Raw genomic sequence first — 23421 nt, 5'->3', positions numbered from 1 at the left:
AAAATGAATGAACACTAATAAATATGAACTTCCTCGAAGTGCAAAGGTTATAATTCTGAAAAATATGTTGATTGGAGCCAGGGACGTTATATTTGTTGGAGTCAAATAGAAATTTGATCTCATTTTCTCAATTTCTTCTTTCAGCTTTATCAATTCCCCCACTCAATTCAGACAAAATAATGAGTGCCCCGATTTTTGTTTTTGTTTGTTTGTTGTTGTTGTTTGTTTGGTTTTTTTTTTCTTCTTTCTTCTTTTTTTAAACGAATACTGAACAAACACCGTTCGTACTATGAAATTAAGTGCTTTAGACATGTAATCAAATGTCATGATGAAAATTTCGGAGTATCATTCTTTTTAAAAAAAACCGGTCACGTGGCAAATGTAAAGAAGGCATGGCTGTAGGAAAGTGGCGGGGCGCCCCTCTTTGGTGCCATTAAGGAAAACGGACACTTCGTTCTTGGTCAAGCGTGGTAGTGTCCGGCGAGAGACCGCAGAGTCCGTGTCCCAGCGGGAATAGTACTGTACTTTCGCTTTCCTCATTACTGTTTCTTATTGCACGTGCACCTTACAGTTTCTAATTAATTAACTGTGGATTAAAATTGTTATCACAACTGTGAATCATTGCTTTTTTGTTTTGCGAAATCTTAAAAAAGTCATTGCTGAACTCTATTATTATCATCTGATACTGGTTTACAAGGACTGTTACGGTACAGTGATTGGCGAAGGAGTGAATAACAAACGTCGCCCTTATTGGTTGATTGGATGTAAACAGGCGGGAGTTGTGAACGAAGCGTTTTGCGCCAAAGTTGCATCGGTGTGGAGTCTTCTGTTTAGGCGGTGTTTGGTAAACCTAGTCAGCAAAAATGATTGGAATTCAACAGCTGAATTTGGGTGAGAAAAACATTTATATTGATGAAGAACAGTTTTCACTTGAACCGATGATTGAAAGAGCCCCGTCGATATTGCACTAACAGAAATTTTTGTTTGCACATTGCCATGTTTCCATAAAAAGCGTCGGAAAAGATATGTTTTTGTGACAGTTTAATAGAGCTGAAAACGATAAAAATGTACTAGACTTTACGCAGATCTAACTTCTATTCTCCTCGTGACCACTCTCGAAATCATTGGATACGGCATAAAATACAATTTCAACCAAAAGTTTGAACGTGCCAATATAATCTAGGCAATGCTTTATTTCTTTCCCCGACGTGCACGCGAAAAAGTATAGGCCCAACTCTTTGTAAAATTTAAAACACTTGATGGAAATATTTTAAATCCGTTTTTCAGTTTACACTGATGCGGTTATTTACTTATCTGCGATTTAATATGTTTTTCTTTCTTTTTGTAGAAAATCGGGAGAGATGCCGCGCTATTGTAAACGGGCCTCAAACAAAAGACTCTATCACTGTAAGGCTATATTTAGATAATGCTAACAAAGTCACGCAATAAAAACATTTTTTGTACAAATTTGTGATTCAAAAAGTTGAAAGATGTCAGATAAGAAAGTCGCCATTTATTTTCTCATATTTTCATTAATTTAAAAAGTTATGATCATTGCTTTTTTTATTGAGTGTACAATTTCTGCTAGAATTTGTCGATTACTTATAAAGGCCACGCTACACAGTTGTGGCGAAGACGAAAAAGTTTCACGTGTAGATGTGTCTGAAAAATGAAAATAACAATAAATTATTGGATTGGATATCATATGATAGATAGAATTTATATCGGTGTAATTTGGGAGTTCTTTTATATATTTTTTATCACAAGCAATTAAGTTGAACAGTATATCAGATTATTTTTTCAAAAACGAAATATTTCATTTATTATTCCAAGTTATAGCAAATGGCAAAAATCCTCAGGATTTTTTTTACATTCATCTGAGAAAAACTTGTCATAAACATATTACATGTATGCCATAAAAAAAATCATTTTTATATATTTACATGAAAGCATTGCTGACATGGTAATAAATGTTACAGGTGGCAGTAGAGGGAAACATAGGGAGTGGCAAGTCTACATTCCTGCAGTACTTTAAAAAGTTCCCAGAAGTTGAGGTATTTATTCCAACAATATTGTTTAATATGTTTTACAAGTTCAATAAAGAATGGAAGCTGTTATTGACTTAAAAAAAATTCCGAGAAGTCTTGTAGTTAAAACTGTAAAATATTTACATTCTTATTTTGTATTATGGTCAACAGAGACAAATAAATATTTAGTCTATAAAGTTGAATATGCAAACTCAAATGATACAATATTCTGAAATCATTATGCCCTGTGACTTTATAAACTTGAGCATTCAATAGATTGAGGATTTGGTTGTTTATGAACAGGTTATACCGGAACCAGTCAGTAAATGGAAGGATGTGGATGGTTATAACACTCTAGTAAGTTAGATGTTGTACTGTTAAGCAATAAATACCAGCAAACTGCTTTTAAATCAGAACCCAAAATAATATTGAATATTTATAGAAAACATGGATTTTATTGACACAGTAAAGTTCCATTTTCTCCAAATTTTGACATTTAAACCATACGATGGTTAAACTTGCTATGAAATCAAGAAAGGTGATTTTAAATTTGTTTATCTGTCAAATAAGTAAGCTCCAACGATTGAAATTTTCTAAATATGAGTTTAGTTTAGTTTTTTTTTTTTTTTTATGGAGCCTTTCTGTGTTTGGAGAAAAAATATCACTTAGAAAGGATATCTTCCAAAGTAAAAGTAAGTTTTGGGAATTATGAATAAATATCATGTATTCATTGGTAGGATTAAGGTTCTTTATCAGCTCCACAGGAATCTGCAGAACAAGATACAATTCTTGGTAATATTTCATGTTGTTTGAACTAGTGTATACTATAAAGCGGCTATTCCCAGAAAATTCATAGAAATTATATAACACATAGCTCATGAATTTGTTATATAACATGGTCTGACTTTGGTTGATAGGATCTGATGTACAAGGATGCCTCTCGTTGGAGCCTTGCCTTCCAGTCTTATGTACAACTTACCATGGCAGAGGGCCATAGACAGAACAAGGTTTGTATTTCAACCCAATATTGAATATAAATTAGAAATCATATGTTGGGGAAAAAATATGAATTTTTTCAATTTTTTTTTTTTTTTTTGTTACATTCACTTGCATTACCAACATTTAAGAAACATTTCTATTGTATTTTTGTAATTGATGATATAACTAGAAATGACTGCTGGTGCTTTTCCAGAGGTTCAGCACTCCTCTATTTCAAGTCAGGGTTTGCACAAAGTATCTTACATATAGGGTCCTTTTCAGATTAAATGGAGTCCTCTGTGCTTTAAATTGCTATATGTAATATCAGTGCTTCTGAATGTTATAGGAACATCTAAATGCAACCACTGGTTTTGTATATATAGCCCACAGTCAGAGGGTTGTGACCACCATCCTCCCTCTTGTTCATTTTTGTTAAGACTATAAGCCAAACACTTGCTATTCTCATGAAAATTTATATATGATGTAGATGATAACTTGGGGTCTTTAGGATGAGGGTAACAGTATATAGAATACTCCATGGACAAGTATATATGATTGAGATGATATCGCGGGTCTTTAGAATGAGGGTATCAGTATTTAAAATACTTGATGGAAAATTATTTACAATGTAGGTGATATCTCGGGTTATCTGTATGTAAAACAGTTTTGGCTAGGTTATCAACAGTAAACTTTGCAGGTTAATCATTATTTTATATGTTTCAGAATAAAAGTGTGAAAATGATGGAAAGATCACTATTCAGCGCCAGAAACTGCTTTGTAGAAAATCTATACAGAGGGTAAGGCTACTTTATTTTAAACTGAATAACTTACCTTTCAAAAAAACTGAGTTGTAATGACGTTGCGTCTTGGATTAAAATTGCTTTCCTTGTAGATGTTTTGCATGCGTAAAACTTTTTATAGACTTTGCTGTGAAAAAGTTTTGGATAGGCACAAAATATAAAAATAGGTAGATCTGCCAGAAACATGTTTTATTTGGCCCTATTGGCAGTCAATCATTTGGATTATATATATATATATACTACATCCACATTTCTGCTAAACCAATTCAAAGTCTACATATTATTATCACTTTGTTACTGATATCTGCAACTGATTTTATGTTTAGTGGTCTGATGCCTGAAGTCGACTACGCCATCCTGTCAGAGTTCTATGGATGGATTACAAAAAACGAGGACACCAATGTTGATCTGATTGGTAAGTTGCTGTGTGGTTTGTCCAAATACTGTTTTAAAACAACACAAACATGATTTTTGCTTTGATTTTCTTTTTATAGGGTGTCTGTTATCTCGGGAAAACCATGTTCTTCGTCTCCCCATTTTTGGTGGGGGCCTTATTCAAAAGCAATCCCACCGTTCAAAAAACAAGTATAAGAGTTGTGTAATTGGGAATTGAGCCCATAGTTTGTCCCAAATTCTGCAGTAAAAGCCAGGTGTAAAAATAACACGAAACAGTTCTTTCAGGTGTCAACTTGTAATAAATTGATTTGTACAAAAACACTCCTGTGAAATGGTTTATCTGTCTCCTGTATTTAGGTAATGGTATAGCCGGCATTGGATAACTGTCACACAGCATGCTAAACATTTACAAACAGTTGATAACCCTATATACCACAAAATTTGTACTGTGTCTCATCAGTATAATGTGAATGGATGGAGTGTCTTACTTTCATGTCCAGATTATGGCATTTCATTGTGACAGCACTATAAAAACATCTTGTCAACAGCCCTATCATTTCACCCTGGCCGTTGCTATTGGCAGAGAAAATACCTTGTTCTGTTGCTTATGGCAATGTAAATACATTGCTCTGTCTATGACCTTGCAAGTGCAATATTTTACGATCGTGAATTTCCATTTTCAGTATACTTGCGTGCAGATCCTGAGGTGTGTCAACGCAGGATCCAGTTACGAAACAGGGAAGAGGAGAAAGGCGTCCCAATTGTAAGATTAGCTTCTATTCACCTATATCTATCAGACTTATTAAGGTTGTGCTTTTCTAACTCGCATAAATTATATTGAGTAGTCAGTTTTTTGTGTACTTGTGAGTTCTAGCAGTGACCTGTACATTTCTGGTTCATATCTTTTATGATCTTGTTACCTGAAATTGCCAAACTTTAATTAGATACAAATATACCTTGGTACTTTTGAAATTGGAGTGCTTTATACCCATCTTAAACTAGGTACATTTTGTTAATGTCTTCTGTAAGCTGGTTCCCACACCATTCTATTCAGATCTGTGACGTCACTCTGGGAGAGTGATGCCTTTAAAAAAATGAAATAGATATATGTCCTGGCTTGATGTTTATCACACCTGCTTCCAAATGATTGTAGAGATGCTGCAGTTATCAGGTTATTGGGGAGAGAATTTCAGTAATTTACTATTTGTAACTAAAGGTGCACATTTGTCATCAAATTCACAATGAGAATGCTGAAATCATGACCTCATAAACTTTTGTTCTTGCAAATCTGAAGTAGTTTTGCATCTTAAAATTGATGTGTCAACGTCTTACTACATGTAGTAACAGATTTGATATGGACTTTGTCAAGAGAACGGGCAGTGGGCTATTCGGTCAATACAGCATTTGCGTAGAAAACTGCGGGTGAAGATTTTAGGTGCATGATTTATAGCTCCCTGCCTGTGATTGTTGGTATTTCTCTGGAAGCTGAGAAACAGACCTATTTGTGCTGTCATGGTTTTGTCCTGGGTACTTTACCTTAATTGCTTTTAATGGCATACTGGTCTTCCCTTATGTTTAGTGATGTAGCCATCATATACTACAAGACTCCGTTGTAAGCAGGGCGATAAACCCAACCAACAAAATTGTCCAGAAGTTGTTCCCAAATTTGACTAATTTGATTTGAAGAATTTTAAGAATTTCCTAACATTTGACTTACAGTTGACAATTTTGATTGTAGGAGTACCTAAAGTCACTTCATGCCCTACATGAAGACTGGCTTATAGACCAGAACAAATTCAAACTTCCTGCCCCTCTCCTGGTAAGTCAGATGCTATCCTCTTCTGGTATAGATAAAATGATTAATGTTTTAATTGATAAAACATTGTAATTAAATACTACATGTTGTGTTCATTTTGATCGGGACAATCTTGGTAGGGGACCAATGAACCTTGGGCCTCTCAGAACTGAAAATAACCCCTCCAGATTTCCCATTTACTTTAAATTTTCCATAGGAAAACCCACCTTATTGTAAATATACATATTTGAGCAGTTATTCTATTTGGCACATTTCATGTTAAAAATATTCCACTAAAATATAATTACGATAATTGCATTTTTTTTATATATATATATCATTAAAAATTTCAGTTGTTGTGAATGTGCAAATTCCTCAATGTATGCAAAATTGATGTTTTGCAGCGAAATGATTTTATTGACCTTTTTTTTTTTTTTTTTTTTGAAAATGTCCTATTCTCATTTCCCAGAATTTCCCTGTTTTAATGTTTTGCAACTACTGTGTATGAAACCACTTGAATATTAACCCTGCCCCTCTCCACTATGTTGGAAACCACTGAATATCCTGTACGGTGATCTTGAAGTCACTGCTGTGTTAAAAAAAAAGGTTTAGAACTGGTGACATTGACATAATTTTCAAATATTTATCGTAATCTTTTCATGCAATAAATAATATTTCATTGGCTTGGGATGAGCATATATCATTCCACTGTGCAGTATACTTATATACATAGCAGTGACTCAAGAAAAAGTGCATAGATACTTTTGCTATTAAAATGAACTTCTCCAGTCCTTGAATATCCTAAAATCATGAAGATAAACAGAAATTTCACATTTTCCTTAATTTATGTACATATATTACTTTCTTCCATGTTGATGCTTTACCATTTATGATAACTTCTGCAGCCATTGAATATTCTAAGCTAAAAACAAACTTTTCTATTTCATTGTGGAATATTTTTACACGTTAAGTATTTCTGTTTTCACCGGGTAAATACTTCTTAAGATTCCAGTTATCATTCAGTTAATTAGAAATGTTATGATTTCTTCTGAAATTCTTTTTCAGGTAATTGATGCCAACCATGATATAAACGACTTGTATATGAAATTTGACGAAGCCAAAGAAGAGATATTTGCTAAATTGTCATGATAATTAAATTGTTCTTGGTTTTTAATTCATTTAAATTATGAATGTCACAACAATCATTGAGATTTTTTTCTGTTTCTCTGATATTTCATTTATAATATATTATGAATGATTAACATGTACTAGAAAGAATTTTGCATTTTTGAAATGAAATATGAACATATGATTGTGTTTTTAAAGAAAACAAATTTGCCTTTGTATAACAATCATATTTTTACAATGAATCACTGCAATGGAACCAAATGGTGTGATGTTTTTGGATAAAAAAATTTAAATACATATATATATCACAAATATCTGAGTAGAAATATTTAGAATCACACATTTTTTTTTATCTTTTTTTTTTAATTAAACATTTTTTAAATGTATATTAGATGTTTGAAAAATCACAAGATAAACAGAAATTTTACGTGAAAACTTTGAAGATAAACACTAATTTCATATTTCCCATAATTCATGAATACTGGTATGTTGATGCTTTAGCATTTATGGTAATTTTTTCAAAATTAAAAATGCAAATTGCGTAAGTTCATGAACACTCATCCATGGAAATTTACAGAACAGCTGCATCAAATTAATTCCTATATGAATCAGAATTAGGATTATTAATTTGTCCCATTTTTGGTTAATGTTGATCAAATGCTGGTTGTCAGCATGTGGTATTATATTGTGGGAACCAGACTAATATAGACCAATGGAACCTTTTTTGTCTTGACTTGCCTGTGACAAGTTTAATATGACTGGGTTTTTTTTTTTTTATTATTATTTTTATTGCAATCAGGGATTAAGTAAGTCTTTTATAAAAATGTGATAGTTTTGCTATGGTTTTTGTAATTTTTTTTTTTTTTTAACATCAACTACTTGGTTTAGAAGAGATCAATTAATCATTATAACATAAACCCTTTAACAAATAACTAATTTTGTATTTACATCATTGTGTCATTAGTTTGAATGCTATTTGTAATGGGTCATGGGTCAAGTTTGCAGGGAAGAGGATGGTTTGTACAGCAATCTGATGCACTGCTCTAGATTTGCTTTTGTTTTATCAACAAAATCAATAACTATTGTATAATTTAATGTTTTCATTTTTTTATTTATGTAAATATTTTTTACGTATATTTTATAAAATTGTACATCAGATTTTAATAGGTTGACCATGTCCGATTATTTGTTAGTTCGTACAATTTTCTTTTCAAACAAATCTTCATCAGATATATTTTTGATACACAATAACTGCCACCAGATTCTAAGTTTCAGATTTGAATATAATCTTATCAACACAGATTCTTACAGGTGTAGTAATTAAATCATCATCATCATCATCATCATCATCATCATCATCATCATCATCATCATCATCATCATCATCATCATCATCATCATCATCATCTCCAAACATCATCATCTCCAAACATCATCATCATCTCCAAACATCATTTCTGTACATCATCATCTCTGTACCATCATCTCCATACATCATCATCTCCAATCATCATCATCTCCAAACATCATCATCTCCAAACATCATCATCTCCATACATAATCATCTCCGTACATCATCATCTTCATACATCATCATCTCTGTACCATCATCTCCATACATCACATCTCCGTACATCATCATCTCCGTACATCATCATCTCCATACATCATCATCTCCGTACATCATCATCATCTCCATACATCATCATCATCTCCAAACATCATTTCTGTACATCATCATCTCTGTACCATCATCTCCATACATCATATCTCCATACATCATCATCTCCATACATCATCACTCCGTACATCATCATCCCGTACATCATCATCTCCAAACATCATCATCTCCATACATCATCATCTCTGTACCATCATCTCCATACATCACATCTCCATACATCATCATCTCCAAACATCGTCATCTCCAAACATCATCATCTTTGTTCATCATCATCTCCATACATAATCATCTCCGTACATCATCATCTTCATACATCATCATCTCTGTACCATCATCTCCATACATCACATCTCCGTACATCATCATCTCCATACATCACATCTCCGTACATCATCATCTCCGTACATCATCATCATATCCATACATCATCAATCCGTACATCATCATCTCCATACATCATCTCCGTACATCATCATCTTCATACATCATCATCTCTGTACCATCATCTCCATACATCACATCTCCGTACATCATCATCTCCATACATCATCATCTTCATACATCATCATCTCGATACACCATCATCTCCGTACATCATCATCTCCATACATTACCTCCGTACATCATCATCTTTGTACATAATCATATCTGTACATCATCATCTCCTTACATCATCTTCATACATCATCATCTCTGTACATCATCATCCCTGTACATCATCATCTTTGTACATCATCATCTCCATACATCATCATCTCTGTACATCATCATCTCCGTACATCATCATCTCTATACATCATCATCCCTGTACATCATCATCTCCATACATCATCATCTCCGTACATCATTATCTCCGTATCTCTGTACATCATCATCTCGTACATCACCTCGTACATCATCTCCATACATCATCATCTCTGTACCATCATCTCCATACATCACATCTCCATACATCATCATCTCCAAACATCGTCATCTCCATACATCACATCTCCATACATCATCATCTCCAAACATCGTCATCTCCAAACATCATCATCTTTGTTCATCATCATCTCCATACATAATCATCTCCGTACATCATCATCTTCATACATCATCATCTCTGTACCATCATCTCCATACATCACATCTCCGTACATCATCATCTCCATACATCACATCTCCGTACATCATCATCTCCGTACATCATCATCATATCCATACATCATCAATCCGTACATCATCATCTCCATACATCATCTCCGTACATCATCATCTTCATACATCATCATCTCTGTACCATCATCTCCATACATCACATCTCCGTACATCATCATCTCCATACATCATCATCTTCATACATCATCATCTCGATACACCATCATCTCCGTACATCATCATCTCCATACATTACCTCCGTACGTCATCATCTTTGTACATAATCATATCTGTACATCATCATCTCCTTACATCATCTTCATACATCATCATCTCTGTACATCATTATCTCTGTACATCATCATCTCCGTACATCATCATCTCTGTACATCATCATCTCCATACATCATCATCTCTGTACATCATCATCTCCATACATCATCTTCTCTGTACATCATCATCTCCGTACATCATCATCTCTGTACATCATCATCTCCGTACATCATCATCTCTGTACATCATCATCTCCATACATCATCATCTCTGTACATCATCATCTCCATACATCATCATCTCTGTACATCATCATCTCCGTACATCATCATCTCTGTACATCATCATCTCCGTACATCATCATCTCCGTACATCATCATCTCTGTACATCATCATCTCCGTACATCATCATCTCTGTACATCATCATCTCCGTACATCATCATCTCTATACATCATCATCCCTGTACATCATCATCCCTGTACATCATCATCTCCATACATCATCATCTCCAAACATCATCATCTCCATACATCATCTCCGTACATCATCTTCATACATCATCATCTCCGTATATCATCATCCATCTCCATACATCATCATCTCCTAACATCATCATCTCCATACATCATCACTCCGTACATCATCATCCCGTACATCATCTCCAAACATCATCATCTCCATACATCAACATCTCCTAACATCATCATCTGTGTACATCATCATCTCCATACATCATCATCTGTGTACATCATCATCTCCGTACATCATCATCATATCCATACATCATCAATCCGTGCATCATCATCTCCGTACATCATCATCTCCTAACATCATCATCTGTGTACATCATCATCTCCGTACATCATCATCATATCCATACATCATCAATCCGTACATCATCATCTCCATACATCATCATCTCCGTACATCATCTTCATACATCATCATCTCCGTACATCATCATCTCTGTACATCATCATCTCCGTATATCATCATCCATCTCCATACATCATCTCCAAACATCATCATCTCCATACATCATAATCTCCGTACATCATCATCTCCATACATCATCTCTGTACATCATCATCTCCGTATATCATCATCCATCTCCATACATCATCTCCAAACATCATCATCTCTATACATCATCATCTCCGTACATCATCATCTCCATACATCATCTCCATACATCATCATCTCCGTACATCATCATCTCCATACATCATCTCTGTACATCATCATATCCATACATCATCACTACATACATCATCTCCAAACATCATCATCTCCGTACATCATCATCTCCATACATCATCATCTCTGTACATCATCATCTCCGTACATCATCTCCAAACATCATCATCTCCGTACATCATCTCCAAACATCATCATCCCTGTACATCATCATCTCCATACATCATCATCTCTGTACATCATCATCTCCATACATCATCATCTCTGTACATCATCATCTCCATACATCATCATCTCCATACATCATCATCATCTTTGTACATCATCATATCCATACATCATCATCTCCAAACATCATCATATCCATACATCATCATCTCCATACATCATCTCCAAACATCATCATCCCTGTACATCATCATCTCCATACATCATCATCATCTTTGTACATCATCATATCCATACATCATCATCTCCAAACATCATCATCTCCATACATCATCTCTATACATCATCATCTCCGTACATCCTCATCTCCAAACATCATCATCATCTTTGTACATCATCATATCCATACATCATCACTACGTACATCATCTCCAAATATCATCATCTCCATACATCATCACTACGTACATCATCTCCAAACATCATCATCTCCGTACATCATAATCTCCGTACATCATCATCTCCGTACATCATCATCTCCATACATCATAATCTCCGTACATCATCATCTCCATACATCATCTCCGTACATCATCATCTCCGTACATCATCATCTCCGTACATCATCATCTCCGTACATCATAATCTCCGTACATCATCATCTCCATACATCATCATCTCCGTACATCATCATCTCCATACATCATCTCTGTACATCATCATCTCCATACATCATCTCTGTACATCATCTCCGTACATCATCATATCCATACATCATCACTCCGTACATCATCATCTCCATACATCATAATCTCCGTACATCATCATCTCCATACATCATCTCCGTACATCATCATCTCCATACATCATCTCTGTACATCATCATCTCCATACATCATCTCTGTACATCATCTCCGTACATCATCATATCCATACATCATCACTACGTACATCATCTCCAAACATCATTTCGGTACTTAAAAGTACATTATCAAATTCAGCACAGTTTTCAGTACTTGTATTCATGCATTTGCTAGTTTAGCTATCGGTTTTAATATTTACTTCATTCATCAACTGTCACACTGTCCAATATTGGTATATATTAAGACCTTGAACACAGCAGCAGGTCATTGCTAAAAGTCAGTCGGTACACATCTTTTTTCTCCAACATTTGATTTTCAAAGATAAAATTTCAACTGTTTCAAAGTTAATAGATACATATACATTGATCTTGTTGTATATGTCATTTGGCAATGTCATAATATCACATGACACTTTAATTGTATTAAATTTCAAGAAGTTCAAATTATTTCCAGTGAAAGGTGGTTTCCTTTTTATCAAGTTTTCTAGGTATTTTAGTTGATTAAAAAAAATACAACTTTTGTCTAATTTTAAGTACCTACTCAGATTAAGCAATTGATCATGTCTTTGTTTTATGTAGAACATGTATTTATATCAAAAGAGGAAGTGATGTGTATCGTAGGGGTATCTGTGAATAAACAACAGTAGAAATTAACAATAAACAATTGTATATAGATATTCTGTATATAAGATGAATTGAATATTTTGTACCAATATGTTTTAGTGCTGTTTCGTTGCTTTCGATATAGATTAAGCTGTATCTATATTGATTTTACTTATGTTATGAGAAGTATGTATGTATTATTTGATCAACTTTTCAAGGAGAGTTCCACGCTGAATGTTAAACCTCGTCAATGAAACTAGTGATAGTCTTGATCAATCTACATACAACATCAGAAACAAGTTTGTACCATGTCCAACATTCGCTCCTACAACTTCCAAATTTTGACTGTTGGGTTCTCTTCAGATGATGCAGAAAAACCTTTCCCTGCTAGATCAGGAATTTTGGGAGTTCCTTTACTGTGGCCAGTGTTACCTGGTATACATTTGTATACTTAAGACTGATCATGCAATACAAGGGCAGTAGTTTTCATAAGAGTTTTCTGTGCTAGTCCAGACCACTGTTTTCAAAATTTGAAATGCTATACAGACATGGTGGGTTAACATTTAGGAAAGCAGAAGCAAAAGTCTTGACACAAATATCTGAGGCCTGTAAATCATTGTTGAGTGCACCAAGAAGGAATTAATAGGTTACAGTCCATTTATAACTCTGTATAGGTTTATCCTATACTCATCACCAACAATTAACAAAAGTCTCTTACACCCATTACTTGTCTTCTACAGTTATCAAATATTTTCTCTATTTCCTAATATGGCATCGAGTGCCTGGTGAGATGTTTTCAAACTAAAGATAGTATTTCCGAGTATATGTATAAAGTATAAACTCGTCATTCAAAGAGTGCTACCATTTGGTAAGACTTTAACTTGTTTTACAGGAGTACATCTTTATATCTGATATAGTGAAGTCTTGTAAGCTAAAATTTAGTTGCTTTCCTTATTCAGAGTTATCGCCCTTTGTTTTTGATCTTGCATTGCTTAGTGAGGCAATACCGATCACACATAGAATATTTTTTAGTTACTATGGGTTCAACTGCAGGATTATATGTTGATAATTGGTATATGTGAATATGTACTGTACATGCAAAGATTTTAAGAATACAAGGAGGCATATTCTCACTGCCTTTCACTGTTAAAAGCTCTTCAAGGGAATGAATTCATTTTTTCAAATATATCAGCTTAACATTTTGCTATTCAAATAAACATATTGATATATACTTACTATATATAAATAAAATTATGTGTAGAAGATGCATGTTATCACAACATCAAGAAAAACAACCCTTAGCAACTATGACATTGATATGTACATATTTCAGTGGTGAAATATTTCAACATTTTGTTTAAATATGTAATTTAATCATAGGTACTGCTTTTCATTGCAAAATGTACTCCTGCTTGTAAAATAAGCATTAGTGATAAATTATTATGAATTAAACTTTAGTACTAACACCTGTAATCGTTTAGGTGGTGGTATGTTTTAGTACACTATAAACAAAAAGTAGAAATTATTGTATTCAATGATTTTATACTTGTAAAAAATAGAAATTTTTGTGTTTTAGTGATTCCTTAAGCATAGTGTTTTAGAACAATTTATCTTGTGGAAAGGAAGAATTTCAATATTTTTAAGTAAGTGAAAAATCTCAATTATCATCCATGTTTTATATGTGTTGTAATGTCATTACATTTCAATATCTGAAATACTTTTTGATATTGTTATGTTCTGAGGAGCTTTGTAAATATGAAATATTAGTTTATAGAAATTAACATGTGAAAGATTCAGTCTCAAGCCAGAAAATGTAATAGGTGTGTGTACATGGGTGATGCAAGTTTATTTGTGCTGTTTTGTTTTGGTCCCAATTAAAAGTGGGAGGTAAAATAATGTCAAATTTATCATAAATATGAATAATTGAAATTTTTAGAATTAACATAAAAATAAATTTATCTGCAATTAAAATTGGCTTTTATCATGAATAAATGATTTTCATTTTTAGAATTAACATACAGACGAAATGATCTGTAATAAGAATTTATTTATATATATATTTTTTTTTTTTTTTCTTAAATTGCTCCATTAAAACACGTGAATTATTATTTTCAGAACTGGAGAAAAGGAATTTTTTTATGAAGATGACTGTTTCTATTGTGGCTTTTTAAACATTTGACATTATTTTATTTCTCTGTGCATGCTTCTCTGTGATAAAGCAGCTTGTCTGAAAGTGTATCTACAGGTGGATGGTAAGAATGTATTTGTTAATTATATCAATTATCATTTTGTCAGCTGCATTGAGTTGAATGATTAAGAGTGCTACAACATATCTTGATTTAAATTTATACAGTTCATTCAATACCTAAGTTGATAAATATTTTATCAAAAATATATTGTCTTATTGCAAAACTGAATGACCAGTGTTATATACAAGATTGCCAACTCATTCCAACTATGGTGTGAATTTAAGCCTTTTATAGATCGTTTTTGAAAAAAAATCTATGAAACATCATTTGAGTAGTTAAATTCACTGGCAGTTTAAGAATTTTTTTATTTTATTTTTTGACATTGTTAATAATACTTTCATTATGACTTAAATCAATAAGATATGGAGTTAAAGAAATTCTTCATTTTAAACATAAATTTTTTTCGAAGTCTTCATTTCAACAATGATCCTGAATTCTATGAAATGAAGTAAAAAGATTTTTGGAGCAACAGAATTTTAACAGTTAATATTCTTTGGTGACCTACTTGACAAGAACTGCCTTAACCTACAAGTTTGGTTTTAAAAATTGGCAAAAGAATTTGAAAATGATGCTTCACTTGAGCATGTTGAGAGCGTTCAATAGGATACTTTTCAAAAGAACATGACCACAGGAAATTTAAGGACATCAATGCCACAGCTATTTGTCAACAAGTTTTGACAGGTTCATATCACAATAAAGATAATATATCAATTTTGGAAATATATTTTAGATTTAACACATAATCCTTTATTTCATATCTGTTTCATGAAAGTTGGCAAAGAAATATAATAGTGTGCCTGTATTTTGTCAGTATTTTTACGGATGAATTTGTAGAACTGTAAGGTTTTGTTAGATGTCAGTCACATTGTCGTACTTGTTTTTCTGCCTACAGTAGCTATATCTACTGTAGTTATTGTACCCTTCCAACGGCAGCTATCTTGTTTCAACAGTCTCTGTTGATGGATTTGAAAGTAATAAAATTTGTCAGATTGTAACATGTTGTGTTGTTTTCTGTTCAAATCTCCTTTTGTCTGGTATTTCTGCTAGTCCTTAAACAATTCTTGCAATTTCTCAAATACTGGATGAATTGTTTTGAAATGTCATACCTAGGATTAGTCATTATACATGATTTATCTAAAAACTACAAGGAACAAGAGACCATTTTCTATTTGGGTAATTGTTTCTCAAAATATACTGGAAGTATCTTGTGTTCTAATAGGGCCATACATTATGATGAATGATTTTTTTTTCTTACCCTACTGTCTTACATTATTATGTTTTCTAAATGTTGATGTGACAGTGAATTGTTACTGTGACGTCATATTGTCCTGACTGGGGATTCCCCTTGTCTAAACTTTTGGCGATGAGGAAATCTCACATCTGTAGAAACTGGATTTACCTGACCAAGGTAAGAGAATTCCGTTTCTCTCACCTTGAACAAGTGTATAAACATGTCTAGTAGATTTCCTTTTTCTTTCACAAACCCCTTCCTAATGCAGGGGAAGAAGGACTTGTCACAAGTGGTATAACATCACGTCAACACTTCTATTATGTTATATAAACATTGGAAAACCTTGTATGTACAGAGGCCAATAAAGGCATGAGATAGGTAATTATTGAGGGTGACATGGGGTAATCTCCCCTTGTCTTGTATATTCCGACGTAAGGAAGATTTTGAAATGTTGCACAAACTCTGCATACTCCCATAAGTTCACTAGCTATCTTGATCTAGAGAAAATAATATCACACAATACCTTAAACCAGAATCTTCACCTCAACCAAAAACCTGTTTTTGAAATTGTGAATGTGAAACTTATGCACTAATAATTTCTGCTCAAAATCTATAATTGAATTCCCGTTTCAAGTTAAGACTTCAAAAGCAGTACATTTAAATTTCTTATTCAAACATGAAAAGGTCAAAACACCCCCATTGTACTTGCCTAAATGATATCATTTCTAAAAATATTTCAAGCTGGCAATAATTGGGTATTTATAACAGGGTTGTGGAAAGCCAAGCATCCCCTCACAAAACATCTGATCTTGGATGTGATTTATCAATGTCCGTGTGTGACAGTTTGATGTAATTTAAGTTAAATTTTTACTACTCTATTTCAAGTGTCCTTCGGTATGCATGCAAAGTATGTTTTACTTAATGGAATGGTTTTTCTCCAAATCTTATTGAAAATCTATTTATAGAAAACAAAGCAACCATAAAACTTTGACCATGACAACAAATATTTACATCTGATGAAAACATGCACGTTTAAGCAAAATCTGATAATGGTTTCTTTATACAAATCCAATTTTGTTTAATTACCTAAAATGACCTTCATCACTGATCTTGAATATTCTATATATCATATTGTAATTAATTTTCTCATGAAAAGGAATGTCAAATTGGTATACAATTCTAGCCACAATTCTGTGTTTAAAATTAATAACACCAAAGGGAGGTAATTCTATATATCCCCTGGGTTAAGAAACAAATACTAGCAAATCAAAATCAACAGTAGACCTGGTAAATTATCGGGGCGCAGAAGGAGACCATCAGGAAATATGAAATAAGCATGTGAGCGTTGTATAAAACACATAACACACTTTAATAAATGTTTATCTTTTATTCACCAATCACAGAATCTACAACAACAGTTATGATTTTGATGACCTTGACTTGTAAAATACATCAAGTTTTAAACCAGTCTCGGTGACATCTGGCAAGCTGATGTAATATTCATTGGGATACCAATGATGAACTCAAAAGCATCAAAAGCTGTCACTGTGACGAACTTATTTGCAAAAACCGATAATGACTTATCCTTGTTCTGTTGTGTTTGGGCTTAACTTCCACACTTCGATATATTTGTTGACATTTTGTAAATATTTTGATTAATCTATTTGTGATTCCTCTCTTGATAAATTTATACATATGCAACATTTTGTAACATGGTGTTCCATGGAAAAGAGGCAAGTCTGTTCACAAAGAGCAATTCATTTGAGAAATACACTTACTGAGTAGATATATCATACAGTAGTTATACTTAAAATTACATCAAATCACAATGTCCACTAATCCAGTACTACATTATAAAGTTGTATATTTATGTCATGATCCTCTTTGATTTATTTTCGGTCTGCGGTATAGCCATCCTTTCACACAATAACATCCATATCTATAACACACAATTAATTTGGAAAATGGTTGATAGTGCTTTTCTTGTTCTGCCATTCTGTACTGGAATTTGTACGATGAAGCAGATTACATGCCAGCACGTTTGTCCATACTTCTATGACTTTTTGAAGTTCTTGAACTCTGAATCAAAGTCCTTATCACTCAAGTTCAACATAAGGTTTCCAGCATTCAAGTATACTCTGTTTTGTGAAGCAGAGACCTAAAAAATAATAAAAAAAAGAAATATCAGAAAAATTAATTAATAATCATTTTTCGGTTATTTTTTTTCTTGACTGATTAAAACCTTCTTAATTTTACCAATGTAGCAGAAAAGTTAACATTTGTAAAAATGCCTCGAGAACTTGTTGTTTCAGCAATACTCTTGAAACTTAACTTAATTATAATTTGGAACATAACATTTCATTACATAAAATAACATAATACTTTGTTTACATTAGCAGTCTATGTTTTGATGACATTTTAGGGTTTTCAGCATTTTTTTTATTTATTGGAAATTAAACCCTTGGAAAATGAATATTCAGGGTCTTATTTCTGGTGAAAACATTTTTGGGATGTTTTGAAGACTTACTGTTCTGGCAATACTTTGGGCAGCACGGATCTTTCTCAGTTTCAAGTAACCAGGGTTCGTGGATATGGATTCTCCAATGTTCATCAATGTTAAGGAAAAAATAAAACAATTCATTTAAACGAAGGAGATTGAGTTCAAGACTGTATTTATTTTAATCCCTAACCTTCCTTTTCAAAAGTTTTAAAAGTAAGACTACAAGATGTTTACTGTATGTATCCAGCTCATGCCTGGAAAATGAGTTAATAAGTCCATCCATATTTATCACTACAAACTATACCTGGAAAATGAGTAATACATTGTCCACTATATTTATCAGCACAAACTAACATTATTTCATTGTTCTGTACTTTTCCCATCCTTCCAACTTTGACCAATGCGTTGGGCCCTTGGGCTAACATAAATATGGTTCTGCCAAAAACAAACCCATACTGAGTATGTAAACATCTCGTTACACAAGTCTGCCATCAGATTACTAAAGAAAAATGTCATTGGTCACTGGTCAAACGGGTAAAGTTGCCCCACCCCCACTCCTCCCCACCCACCCTGTCTGCCAGGAAAATTACCCTGGAACATACTTTTGCTGCAGAGTCAACAAATCCTGGCCCCTTCTCTATGTCCGGCCTTACAACAAGCGTGCAGTTTCAGTCACACCTATCAAGATTACAGACAATGATAAGATACTCTGGTTTTTCTCCAGTTGACCTCCTGGTGCTAATCTTCATCACTTGACAGACTAGTGCAAGCTATCCCTTATGCACAAAAAAACTTAAAACATCAATAATTTCTCCGTATTTTAGAAATAATGAAGGGAAAAATTACTTCAATTACAAATATATTCCTAAAAATCCAATGTCAGAATCAAATACGAAAATATCGAAGTGTTTTCCCTACAACAATTATTTGATACATTTTAAGTGACTTGCGAGTGAAATATGCTTCATAAATGTTTTCTTTTTCCATAAACATTACACAGTCGTTTCTACGTTGGGACATGAAAAATACTGAAAAATCAGTAAGATTTCATGAATTCTTAATTTCGTGACATTGTTGAATACATGAGTTCCCAAATGGTGATCTAGAAATGACTTTTAAATTCACAGTTGATGAGCCATATGGACTCCATATTGGCAAGTGAATCAATATGGGTGTCATCAAGAATTATTTCTGTACAAATGATCATAATTGATTTAAATTTGCCATTGACTCTACTTGCGTATTAATGCGAAAATAAATCCCATCCGAAATATAAGTGATTTACCGTACCCTTAATTGTATTAGGATATAAGAAACAACACAGAATATAACCAGTACAGTGAGAATATCACCATGTATTCACAGAGTGTTGTGACCCAAAATGACCGATTGTAGATTGATGTGATAAAAGGATATAAGTTTGGCTGCTTCAGCTTCTCCGGTCGCCTGGACAATCTTCTGTTGTTTTTCCTGTTTTGCTTTCTCCACAATAAACTGTGCCCTCTGTGCTTCTTGTTGTGCTACCTATTTCCGGAAATAAATTTGTTTAATCAATTTGTTTTTGTTGAAAGAATTTGGAATCTATATAGAACTATTTCCCGTCAGAATATACTTTTAAAAAAAATCATTCAATCCAATCAGGTCTTCTACCATGAAAAGGCCAATATATATTTTTCACTGACAAATCATTAGGAAAGTTATATACAATCATACATATATCTCAATCTAAGTTACCAAAGGAATATTTAAGACTTGTGACAGACAGTAATAGTCTGTATTGTATTTTTTTTACCTTCCTCATTATAACAGTTATTTTCAATTTGAAGTTTTCATATTTTTGTTTTCTTATTTTATTTTCAAAATCATGTTTCATTCAAATGCCCTTTACTATAAGCATTTTCTCTATTTCTGCTTGAAAAATAATGATGTCATCCTGACGTCAATCATTTTTTGTGGTTCGCAAAATGTATGACCTTTCAAGGTCAGCACTCCTTTAGAAGTAATTATAAACATATAATATACCTGTTTTGCTTCAACAGCTGCAGTATATTCCTTGCCAAAGCTGAGCTCTGTGATGGACACATCATCAAGAATGAGATGGAAGTCACGGGCACGGTCAAGCAGCTCTTGTCGTATCAGCATACTGACCTGTTGACGTTGTGTGATGAGCTGTGAGGCATTAAACTTGGCTACCACAGACTTCAGCACCTGTACACAAAAACCAAGGAATATTAACAAATTAAGAGAAAATACATAAATCTTTATTCTGACAATAGAAAAATGTTCAAATTTAAGTAAAATGAATTCCCCAGAAACGATGAACTATCTAGTTGTAGTCTCCTAAATTTTCCCACAATTAAACACCTCAAAAAAATGTTCGATAATTTTTTTCAAGGATTTTTCACACCAAAGTTTACAATTCTATATAATGTTGCATCAGTAATTTTTTCCAAATAAAAAGTGAAAACTAATGGAGCTATATAAATTTTCAAAACTTCCATGTTACTTTACCTCATTACATATAGAGGGCAGCACACGTTCATCATAGTCCTGTCCTAGCTGACGGTAGATCTGTGGTAAAAAGTTTTGGTCTGGGCGAGACAAAACTCGCAGGGAAATGTTCACCATCTGCAAATCTGTTGAATAGTATAACACAGTACATCAATAAGAGTGAATGATCTTTATTCTAGGGTGAAATGGCAAATCTCAAACTGGAAAAAGTGAGAATAGCCTGTCCAAGGTAAGAGGATCAGTCTTTCCCTTGGGTGAATAACAATCAATAACCTCTTTGTAATGGGGACAGAGTTATCTCTACTTACAGAATAATATCTTTACATATTAATATCACAGCAAAGCCTCGTGTCAAACCATTTTCCTCAAAATCATAAGAGCATTCAAGCTGCCTACTATCCATGCTCTTTCAACACTGTCCGATACCTTTACTGCCAGTTGGTGATGAGAGCTTCCTTGGTCTAGCTCTAATGTCGTAAATAATGGGATACTGAAACCATGGTATTCTGTAAAACAATGACAAACTATTTATTAACAATACTATCTTTAAAGCCCCAATATACGTAACATTCACCAAAAATTTAGCATAGAATCTATCTTTAACTGTTGTGTAATTCAATCAATTTTCATAATTCACTATTTATAATTTCAACATCCCTTAAAATGAAAATTGAGTGAAATACTAAATTTCCCTCAGACTGCCCACTGTGAAAGAATTCAGCTTGGACGAAAAAGTGTCTAGACAATTTGACATCTAAATGCTGAATACAAGACTTCATCAAGATGTAATCATTTGCATACTTTCCTTGATGAAGTTTTTGGTCTCCTTTTGTGTTGAAGATGAATAATATTTATGCCAAACATACAAATCTCATCCGTAACATTAGGTAAACCATAATATTATGTGACATATTTGGAAATTTAACTACACATCAAATGATATATGCAAGACACCAAATCATAAGGTCAAGCTTCAAAATTTGCTGAAACCTAGTATACTTTACCTGAAATGAAGTCCTTCTGGATAGACATTTTGCTGAACTCCACTAATACGACTGAATATGATAGATCTGTGACCACCATCAACTGTAAAATAATTAACACAGGATTAACTTATCATATCAAGGATGTGCCAGGTTTGGGTAGCGGAGGAAAACCGGAGTTCCTGGGAAAAAATCACCATATCATTTTAGGGGGAAAGAGGGGAGCAATTTGTTTTGCTTTAGCAGTGATTTATACATGTATATAACTAATATTATTTTAGACAGTTGCAAGATGACAATTATATAAGACCTGTGACGATATACTGAATTATTTTCTGATGCAACTTTTCAGATAAATCTGAGGAAATGTATAATCAATGCATCTAAATGTCAGCATTGAAGTTGTGAACCCTCAACAACCCTTTTATCCTTGTTTAACAAAATATATTAATATTGTGTAAGACCTGAGGGTTACTGGGACTGACATGTTAAGGACCGGTAATAAAATAAACCAACTCGACCCAAAATATCACCACATAAACCGCATGGACGAGTTTGGATATGTGCGAGATGTTTCTCTGTTACCTAACTCAATATTTACCTGTGTAAAACGAGTGAGTAAGACCGTAAATTGCACCTCCAGCTATTGCTATAAGTCCTACTCCTGCTTTCAGACCCTTGCCGCCTGGCATCATCTTTTGTGCATCCTTCATAAAACTCATTTTTCACTTTTAAGTGTAGAATTCTGCGATGACCTCGGAATCCACGTGTGGTAAAGTCTCGTCCTTTGCGAGTTTTCGAAAGTCAACTCGGCTGACATTTAAGCACTGTGACAATGGGGACGAGTTTTACATGAAAAGATACAAATCGCAAGCACACAAACGCTTCTCGCGT

The 23421-nt window shown here is 33.4% G+C and overlaps 2 protein-coding genes and 1 non-coding gene across 3 annotated transcripts; 1 reads left to right on the top strand and 2 right to left on the bottom strand.

Moving 5' to 3' along the window:
- Positions 1-863: 863 nt before the first annotated feature.
- Positions 864-7145, top strand: LOC132546659 (thymidine kinase 2, mitochondrial-like). The gene is made up of 10 exons (XM_060210383.1): positions 864-891; positions 1349-1407; positions 1980-2054; positions 2331-2384; positions 2945-3034; positions 3729-3802; positions 4132-4220; positions 4885-4964; positions 5940-6020; positions 7062-7145. The coding sequence occupies exons 1-10, from the start codon at positions 864-866 to the stop codon at positions 7143-7145; spliced, it is 714 nt and encodes a 237-aa protein (XP_060066366.1).
- A 10755-nt stretch (positions 7146-17900) lies between these two features.
- On the bottom strand, positions 17901-23301 carry LOC132546654 (prohibitin-2-like). The gene is made up of 8 exons (XM_060210375.1): positions 23129-23301; positions 22549-22630; positions 21971-22050; positions 21545-21669; positions 21056-21241; positions 20450-20557; positions 19061-19138; positions 17901-18691 (listed from the first exon to the last, which is right to left on the bottom strand). Exons 1-8 carry the CDS (start codon positions 23247-23249, stop codon positions 18587-18589), a joined length of 885 nt encoding a protein of 294 aa, XP_060066358.1. The 5' UTR covers positions 23250-23301; the 3' UTR covers positions 17901-18586.
- LOC132546662 (small nucleolar RNA U85) lies at positions 19520-19790 on the bottom strand. The gene has a single exon (XR_009554067.1). It is a non-coding gene; the product is annotated as a small nucleolar RNA U85 (small nucleolar RNA).
- Positions 23302-23421: the final 120 nt, after the last annotated feature.

The sequence above is a fragment of the Ylistrum balloti genome, unplaced genomic scaffold (assembly GCF_031769215.1).
Source record: "Ylistrum balloti isolate Yb309-2 unplaced genomic scaffold, AGI_CSIRO_Ybal_v1 Utg369900, whole genome shotgun sequence".
Lineage (NCBI taxonomy): Eukaryota > Metazoa > Mollusca > Bivalvia > Pectinida > Pectinidae > Ylistrum > Ylistrum balloti.
The sequence above is the reverse complement of the archived record's forward strand: the minus strand, read 5'-3'. Positions and strand labels throughout refer to the sequence as shown.